At 41.0% G+C, this 10000-nt stretch overlaps 1 protein-coding gene across 1 annotated transcript in view; it reads right to left on the bottom strand.

Moving 5' to 3' along the window:
• LOC138038159 (tachykinin-like peptides receptor 86C) overlaps nucleotides 1-368 on the bottom strand; it is a 1551-nt gene extending 1183 nt beyond the window's left edge. The window contains exon 1 of the mRNA XM_068883982.1: nucleotides 1-368. This exon is cut by the window's left edge and continues 1183 nt beyond it. Within this exon, the coding sequence (XP_068740083.1) occupies nucleotides 1-76 (76 nt within the window). The 5' untranslated portion in view covers nucleotides 77-368.
• Nucleotides 369-10000: the final 9632 nt, after the last annotated feature.

Here is a 10000-nt window from a genome sequence, read left to right as displayed (position 1 = left end):
AGTACAAGGAGGCAAAAAGTATATCTTGAGTAGAGATGAACCCATTTATAGATAGCCTTGTCGTATTATTCTTCATCTTTTCATCGTCAAACGCACCCGCCTTGAACAAGTTAAGATTTTCAAGGACACTGAAATCGTATTTGAAACCACCGTCTTGTATTTGCCTGGGCTTTGATGCTGCAAAAGAGGCTTTGTCAAACTTTTTGTATTTTACATTATTTTAATATGCAATGACGTTCGTATTAAGTGTATGACGAGTTTAATGTCAACACACCATTAACATCTTGTAAAATTTATCGAGTTCTGTCACTCAAGCTGAAAAATAAGAGTGAAAGCCATCAGTTAATTGACCAAACTCGACGGTTCATCGGCTCGTTAACCTCCAAACAAAAAAAAAAATGTTTCCGGCGATAGTTATGTATTCTGGGACACCCTTTTGTTTTCCTCTTTCAAGACCAGTCCTGCTTTATAAAAAAGGAGCAAGTTTGTATGTATGAGCTACTAAAACCCTCATATGCTTTTAGTTTATCTCGCTAACTCCTAAGTGCTTCAAAATCAACTGTCGCTGCCAATTGTCATTATTTCAACACGATTCAGACTTTTGCTGATAACCACCCCCACCAATCCATGCACTAACAAATAAGCTTCCGTTGTATGTTTTGCCACTGTAGAGACAATTTGTCTATCTCTTAGAGAGAAATTGGTCTTTGACTAATATGGAAATTCAAACACCATACATGTATATCAGTCTTGAAACCCTTAATTACGCTTACGCTTCGGAAAATTTAGCAGTTTTTAGGGGAATTTCAAAGATCCTAACTCCGTCAAGTTGCCATATATGCATAGGTCAGTTTACGGTCAACCGAATTGAACAAATTAGAGCGAAACACTGTGGAAAGCTGTAGGACCGATCAATCACGAGAGAGTAGGACTGCTTATTGAATCCAAAACATAAATAGAAAGTGCATATGATTAATGTGTCGCTAACAAAATCAAAGTTATATGCAAAGAAACCAGCTTGCTTCAGTTTGATATCCAGAAGAAAGAGATTAGTAAGGTTTTACTGAATTATTCCGGTCTTAGCGGGATATCTGAGAGAGATATCGCCGTGTATTGCATTGGTGCTGAAAACAGTCACTGGACAGCCATGTTGAAAAAAAACGAAAGACGGCAGTGTGAATCTAGATAATAAAGCTGGTTACTCAAGGGAAAGAAGGGTTTTGACTTGACAAGTCAATGCACTTGTTCAAAAGCTAACATGCTAGCTAGCGCTTTTGAACAAGTGCACTTGTCAAGGGAAACCTAACAAGTTTCAGAACTTGCTGGTCTATACGGGTCGAGCGGTCTTGTTCTCGTGCCGCTCGTTTTATGGCGGATGATCATGGCAGGGAAAAGCACTGTTCGTTGGAACGACTCTGCTCTTCTCTTCTCCAGGAATCCTTAAGATCAAGAGAAAGCTTGTGGAATACCAAAGTAGATTCCTATAGGGATTGAAACAAGAAAAAAACTGTGTTGCAAGCTTGCCTTGCACGAGGGAGAACCCACCCTCCGATTCATAGACATACGTTTCTTCGAATGCTCAAGCAAAAACCAGACTACAAGCCAGCAAATTCAATTATTTTCTCTCGTCAAATACGCTGCATAAGCCATGGGTAAACAGACGAAAAGTAAAACTGTTTTTTGTGTTTTAGCCCTGCGTTTTCGTTTTTTGTCGTCCGTTGTGTATACGTACTTGTTTTGCTGGCTACAGTAACAACTTGTAAAAGCAAGGCTTGTTCATTTGTTCATACGAGCAAATGAAACTGACCTGTCAAGGCAAAAGTCGTCAAAGAAAACTCCTAGTTGTCGCTCATACACACGACTCAATATAAATTGTCAATAGGACTTGGAAAGAAAAACTTGTTTGTGTGCGTGAACCGGCTTAAGCGTTTTCATTAAAAAGAGGGTCTTCAACAAACCGCAAAACCTCAACAGGTACCAAAACCCCATCTATTAAAAGACCAAAACCACAAAACCGAAAATACCAATGCCCCTTCTTTACGTTAAGGTAACCCAGTTAGAAGATACCATTGCATAAAAAAAGCTTACCCCTTTCGCGATTACGAAATGTTATTCCGAAATAAAATCTATGCTCCAAATTGATACCTACGATTTGCATTTTGAATCATGAACAGGACATTACTGCACGGTTGTGTCAATTAACTTATGAGTATAATAATTTTTACACAAATACTTGTGTTCAGGTTAACTTGTGACTTATTAATAAGCAAAATTCTCTTTACTTTGATTGTCGTTTCCTCAAATTTGGTCGGCTTACCTCAGTTGCTTCTCCAAAGCGGTCGATGAGACAAAGAGAGTTGGTCGGAAGTGTTCAGTGGTCGGCGGTCACATTGTCTCATATCTTTCCATGCCTTCACGACAAAAATCTTGTTTCAAAAGATAAAAAGATTCGCCTTCTACGGGCTAAAGGAAATTCCGAATTTATGGATAACGGAAAAAGTAATACCAAGGACCAAATCGGTTATTTAGATAAGGTCATCTTTCTGAACTCAAATGCTAATTGTTTACGTCACTACTCAATCAGTTGATGTGGAATAAAAGCTGGTTTCCTCTTTCTATTCTTACATTCAAAATTACCTTCACTTAATTAATTAATTAATTATACGGGAAAACCAATATCTTTTGTTTTAACTTACTTTGGAAGTTTTTTTTTCTCGTCACAATACAATCAACATATAAATGTCTCCGAGCAGATGGCGAATTCCCTGTCTCGGATCTTCATGACAAAGCTGGCTTAACTGAATTGACGTTAGCAAAGAGTTTGTTTTAGCTACTTCACACCATGCTAATTTACCAATCTTCTTGGGTCGCTTTTCTTTCTAAGTAGACTTAAAGAACACCTTTTTTTCAAATATTGATGAGGTAATCAATTTCTTTATAGGGTTCGCATATTGACTTTATCTGAGGCGTCCATTAGCCTTAAAAATTATTTTGTCTTTCCGTGGCAGTTAATTATTTGGGAAAACCTTGAAATAAGTGTTATAATTACATGGATATGTGACTCGATCCCAAGATAATCGAGTGGACGTTCTTCATCAGTAAGAAAATTTTAAGAAAAGAGAAGATAAGGTGATTTCCAGTCCATAATAAATAAAGTAACAGGAATGGTGTTGTCGCCTCTTTTTTTTTCTTTACGTCCATTAGCAATGGGCCGATCGCGATTTTTAAATTGAGTGACTTGTTTTGTATTTCGCGTAGGTTTTTGACGGAGTGTGCATTTTTTTTAGTGGTGACTTTATTTTGAGGAAAAGCAGGGAAAGATTTTTTCATTAAACTTTGGCGTTTTATTTAGTGTTTGGTCCGAACATTTACGAACAAGTGCGTTGAACGAAAATCTCAATCCACGTTTCGCCAAGATTGCCCTTAGGCAACTGCAGGAGATTAAACTCGTAGTCTACAACTGTCACATCTTTCCTTGCAGGTGTCATTTTCTCTGATCGTCTAAAAAGAGCGATCCCGCCATGTACTATGTCTCTGAAAAAATATCAACGCACAATCTATCGGTTGACGTCACTCATGCTAAATTAAACGAGGTAAAACACATAAACGACATGAATGTAAAATGACCAGATATGAGACAGTCATCACCCACAGTTGGACAAAAGTTTTTATCTCCTATGAATGAGCTTATTTTTAAATACACTTTGCGCGCGAAACAAACAAAGGGCCGCCAGTTTTAACCAATTAGAAGAAGCCATGTCACGCGTGACTGCAGCTCCCGACGTCAGTGGCCTCATAGCTCAGTAGGCCAGAGTCGCACCGGTATCGCGAGGTCACGGGTTCAAACCCTGTTGAAGTCCTGAATTTTTCTAGGCTTCTCTACGCAATCGCTAAAATTGCGTCCATAAATGCGAGGATCATAGCTTTACTTAATTCACTCTTGTTCCTGACTACTGCAATGGCAGATTTTATCTTGTCGTAAACATACGAGAACATTCTAAATAATAAATAGCAAATTAGGTCGAAAGGGATAGTGGGTATCTGCGAGGCTAAAACTCACCCCCGATTAAACGTTCTCTTTTCGCCATTCCCCTTCCCCCATCAAGAAAAGGGAAACATACAGCATATGATATACGTTATACCATGCGCGGTATGCATTAATCTATTAGAGTAGTTTTTTCAATAATTGTCGAAAGTAATTACGGTATTACGATTACGCTTTGTGATTGGCGTAAAAATGTCTCGCCTCTTTTTTTGCCAATGAGAACATGCAATCGAGACTGTTTTCCCGCTTATTTAGCACGCTTCATAAACTTGCCTCGGATTCTGATTGGCCCTTCTAGTTGCATGCGCTTTTCGAAATTGCTTAAAGTAATTAGTCTAGTTTGGGCTTTATGACGAAGATATGACAAAGATTTACATCTTTTTTTCTAAAAAAAAAAAGGAATCCAATTAGTTAACCTATAAAAAGCTCCTTTAGACCAAAACAATTTGCAGAATGGCCTGTTTTAAAACTGGATATAAAGGAAAACTATTTGAAAAAATCTCGAAAGTAAGAGTAGTAGCACTACACAGGCCTAGGTTTAATGTTGTCGGAGAAATAAGTCATTGGACTTCTCCTAACTTGGTTACTACTCTAGCATATTAATGGTTTTTGATGTCAGTTAGAGCGGTTTCCAATTGAGTGTCGAAAGTAATTAGCGAATTGCTTTGGTTTTGCATTACTTCACTCAGTGATTGGTTCAAAGTTCTCGCGCCATCTTTTCAACCAATCAGAAGTGAAACCAAAACCAATCGTGGATCGCGCGTGCACATTTTCCCGCGCTTTGTGTCGGCTACGTGTAACTACTTCGAGTTTTGATTGGTTTACTGGATTGTCTCCGTCTTTTTGATTGGCCAAAGTAATTACTTTGGTTTTGGTTTTACGACACTCATTTGAAAACCGCTCTATTTTTTACTAAAAACATGTTGGGCCAGTAGAAGGGGGAAATTTACATCAATTCGATCTCTATCAAAGAGAGGAATGTTGGAGATGCCAGTGGTTGTTGGGCATTTTGTGTGCATGGAATGGATGTGTTGACAACTTTCTGGCTGTTTTCTGCGGCATAATTTCGTGAAGCCACTTTCCGTAATTTGCTGTTCGCTGTGAGAAATTCGACTGTGTACCTGGGACAAGATTTGAAACTGTTCCCGTTTTGGAACTACTTTCTTGTTGTTTCCTGTAAAGAGTTTGCCGTTGCTGTAAACCCATTTTCTTTGAGTTATCATCTGTTGTTCCCTTATGTTCTGTATGTTAATTGTTTCGGCTTAAATCAATCTTTGTTTCCTGAAAGGCGGAGTTGCTTCTCTGCTTTTTTTTCTTTCAAGAAATGTTTGGCCTTGTTGTAAAAATCATTTTCTAAATAACAATTTTTAGTGAGTCTTTTGTCTTAAGTGTACCTTTCAATTCCTCTATTTCTCTGTAGAAATCGATTTCATTTATGCAATTGCGATGGCGTGACTCTGCCATATGTGGCTCTGGTTTCGTACAGCACATTTGTGAATAAATCAAAGTTTTGACCGAGAGTGGCCTGAAGTGAATAATAAAATATTCATTTATAAATTATTCTGTGGTATCTGCATCAATTGCTTGCTTGGGCATATGGATTAAGGAATAGGCATCAGATCCAAGAGGTAGGAAGTTCAAGGTCTAGTTCTGGTGACTATACAGAAAGGTCTTGAGAAATATGAAATCTCTGTGAGTAGTGTTGTGTAGAGGGGGTGGGAATAAAGGGGGATAGATGCGTGAAAGAAGGGTGGGGAAGGATAGAGGTACTGGAGAGGATGAGGAAGGGGTAGATGAGTAGAAAAGAGGAAAAGATCTCTAGTTCTTCTTTAGACCCCCTAAAAAACCAAGTTCGCAAAAGAAAGGCCAACTTTTTAAAATTTCATTCAACGACCATCCTCTCTATAAGGACGGTGCATTCTCGTTCCCAGAGCTGCGGTCCTTTTGGCCAGCGCCACGGATCCAAAAGAATCGGAGCTCTGGAACGAGAATGCATCTACTCCGGCTTCCAAGGGCTGGTGCTTACTAATCCTTGGTTTTCATCCACGTGATGAGATGGCCATGCTGGTGTACAAAACAATAGAAAATTGTTCCACAAGTTTTTGCATAATAATAGAGTCAAATTCACAAAAGACATTTTGCACTATTGTTCTGTACACTTACATGGCCGCCGTGACGTCAGATGAAAACCACCAATACAGGGCTATTTTTGTGCGGGTATGAGAAATGTGATGCTCAATTTTTTTCGCGCACCCCCCTCCCCCTCCCCCCTCTCAAATTACAAGAAGAGAAACATAAGTACTAACCAACAATGAGTATTTACGCGCCGGCGATCATATTTTAATGCAGCTGGCACGATTTGAAAACATTTGAAAACTGCATAGTTGAAAACTGCATAGTTGAATTTGCGCGGTATAAATAAATTTTATTTAAATAAATTTTTTGATAGAAATGAATAAATTATTAAAGTATTATTATTAGCAGGAAAACTTGTTCCAGGGCACTACTTTCCCAAGCAGTTTGATGAAAAACTTATTGGCAATTTTACAAAGGTGAAAGGAAAGGTAACAGAAATTGAAGCAAGCCTTTTGCAAAAGTCACAGAAGACCTCAAATACACCCGCCAGGTGAATGCAAAAGGACAAAAGCGTTCTCAAAACGAGACCCGAAGGAAATCCAGGAAGCGTGAAACTTCAAGAAATGCCAACAACATGCAGAAGGTGCGACAATTTATTTCAAATGCTTCTCCTTCCAAGTAATTGAAAGCCAAAACTTGAGGTTAGAAGCTTTCGCAACGTTATTATTGTCTCAAGTGAAGTATCTGCAAAGCTCTATGAAGATAGACAACCGTCTGATGAATCTGTACAATTGATTAATGAATATGTAAAAGACTTTTCAGGAAACAATCATTTAGAACTAGACAATGATGATGATGATGTTGATGATGATAGAAATGATGATGGTGGTGGTGGTGGTGATGATTTGTAATAAAGTTGTTTTTGTAAAGTAATTTTAAAAGTTGAGGCACTTCCAGCTGTATCAGCAGCTTACAATTTTTGCTGGCTATATACTTAAATAATTTTTCATAGCCCTTTTGGCCATACATGCTTTTTTGCATATTCATAAACCGTGCAAAAGTACCTTTGAATTCGCTATTTTCGCAAATCCCATAATACAGTTCATTTTTGGGGGGTTGTTTGCATTAAAACAATGGATATCGAGTACACTGAAGCATGATACAGCCTCGAGAGTAAATAACTTGTATTGTTATATAGCTGAATCTTTTCCCTCAACAGCGCGCGCTCTCATTGGTTACTCCGAGGTCACATGACATCTGTCAATAAAACTGTTTCCCGCCAAAGGTCTCTGAGCGGGCATCAGTGCAAAATCTACGACGTCAGAGGATACTGTTACCCGCGAATGTTGACCGACGAACCACCGTTGCTGTTGCCGTTTTTCATTTTTCTTTTTGTAGTTAATTAGTGAATTCTCCTTGTGCCAGGAGGCACACAAGGCCCGAACATCTTCCCTCCACTAATGGCGGTTGTTTGCTGCCTGCCTCGCTCTTGCCCATGTGCTTCATCTTTGCCTGTCCCTCTTCTTCTCTACAGTGCAACGCCAGGTAGTTTTGGATCTGCCTCTGCTTCTCTTCCCCACTGGCTTTCATTTAAGGGCAACAGCACAGTCGCTCTTCGGTTCTTTTCTCAGGACATTTTCAATCCAGCACCACCTCCTCCTTCTCACCTTGTCACTTATTGGGTCTACTCCTGCCATCTCCAGTACTTCCTTGTTTGGAACATGCTGCCGCCATCTGATGCGGAATATTCTTCTGATGCACTTGGTCTGGAAGATATTAAGTTTTGTTTTTCTTCTCCCTTTGTCATCTTCCATGTTTCACAGCCGTAGAGAAGCACTGAAAGCACTACTGTCTTGAAAAGCATTGCCTTGGTCTTTCTACCGATGTTTCTTGCGCGCCAGATTTAATGAGCCTGTTGAAACTTGCATACTCCAGTGCTGTCCTCTTCTTGATGCCCAATGTTGCTCCACCGTCCTTAGTCACTTGCGCCCCCAGGTAGGTGAAACTGACCACTTCCTCCACCATGCTCTCTCTCACTCTCAGTCCCTCGTTATTCCGGCTGTTGACCCTCATCCACTTGCACTTCTGTGCGTTCAGCTTCAAGCCTACCCTGCCTGCATTCTCCTCCAGCCTGGCTGTTTTTTCCTGCATTTAGTCTGCCCTTGATGTTAGTAGAAGCAGGTCGTCTGTGTGGTTAATATCCTCCAGTACCACTGTTAAGCCCCATCTGATACCTGTTCTCTGTCCGTCCACCGTCTTCCTCATCACCCAGTCAATGACCATGAGAAACAAAAATCCCGACATGCAACATCCCTGCTTCACGCCGGTGACCACCGGGAATCTCTCCGTTATTTCTCCTTCGTCAATCACTGCGCATGTGAATCCGTCGTACAGCGTCTTCACCAGTCCTATCAACTTGTCTGGAACCCCATATGCTTTCATGATTCTCCACAGGCTGTCTCTGTGCACCGAGTCAAACACCTTCTCGAATTCGACAAAATAAAAGTACATGCTTGTATTCCATTTGTCAACTTGTTCCAAAATGTTACGTAGGATGAAGATCTCCTCAACTTTGCCTCTCCCTGATCGAAATCCTGCCTGCTCTTTCCTCAGCCTGTGGTCCACATTGCCTTGTATTCTGCTAATCAGAATCTTTCCCATCACCTTGTTAGCAATAGACCTAATCGGCTAACTCAATGTTGTACCCAATTCAAACCCTTTGGGAATAAAACGTTTTGTTCCAGGTATTTCCATATCATTTACATATGAATGCTACATTATCATGCAAATACAACACACAAAGAATCTTAATCCCGGGAGATTTGAATTGGGTACAACATTGAGTTAGCCGATTAGGTCTATAGGTGGCAGCGTCACTCCTCTCCAGTTTCCACATTCCGGTAGTGTCTCTTCCCACCTAATCAGGTCAAAGAGGTGCCTGATTTCCACGCAGGTGCTTTCTGTATCAAGCTTCAACAGTTCTGCTGTTATCTGGTCAATTCCTGGTGCCTTCCCATTATTGAGAGTTTGCACCACCTTTTTAATTCCCTTCTCTGTTGGGGGTTTGGTGCCGATATCCAGCTCCCCCTCCCCCACTTCCTCATCTGTCGGTGGCTTTGGTGGTGCCTCCCTATTCAAGACTCCCTCAAAGTGCTCCTTCCATCTTGCCTGCATTTTTTCCTTACTCTTAAGAAGTTTTCCCTCCTTGGTAACTGCCGCTGTCTTCCTCGGCCCCCTACCGCTCAGTTGTCTGGTGATGTCGTTCAACTCCTTAGCTCTCCCGTTCTCTGCTGCTGTCTGTGCTGCCTGGGCCTTCTCTGTCATCCACTTCCTCTTATCCTCTCTCACGCTTCTCTTCATCTGCTTATCCTTCTGCCTGTACTGCTCCCTGATCTTGTTCCGTATCCTCTCTGACTTGGTACTGTTCAGCTTGGTCTTGATTTGCTTCCTTTCGTCTATCACCTTCCACGTTTGCTGACTGATCCAGGGTTTGCCAAAGGACCTCCTCAGCTGACTCCACGTATGTCTTCCTCTGTGCCTCCCACAACTCCTCTACCTCTTCTCTCTCCTCTCCTCTGTTCTCCTCTAACCTCCGCTCCACTGCCTCACAGTACATCCGTTTTGTGCCTCTGTCCTTCAGCCTGTCCGTGTTGAACTTGGGCTTGAACCTTTCCATGTTGGCGTACGCGCTGAGTTTCAGCCGAATCTTAGTCCTGACGAGGTAGTGATCGCTGTTGACATCGGCACCCCTCTGCACTCTAGAGCCGAGGACTGCAGATTTCAACTGCCTACTGATCTAAAGATGGTCAATCTGATTCTTCACTCTCCCGTTTGCCAAGACACATGTTGCCTTGTGAATATCTTTGTGTTGAAACAATG

This window comes from Montipora capricornis, chromosome 2 (genome assembly GCF_036669925.1).
Source record: "Montipora capricornis isolate CH-2021 chromosome 2, ASM3666992v2, whole genome shotgun sequence".
NCBI classification, from domain to species: Eukaryota; Metazoa; Cnidaria; class Anthozoa; order Scleractinia; family Acroporidae; genus Montipora; species Montipora capricornis.
The sequence above is the reverse complement of the archived record's forward strand: the minus strand, read 5'-3'. Positions and strand labels throughout refer to the sequence as shown.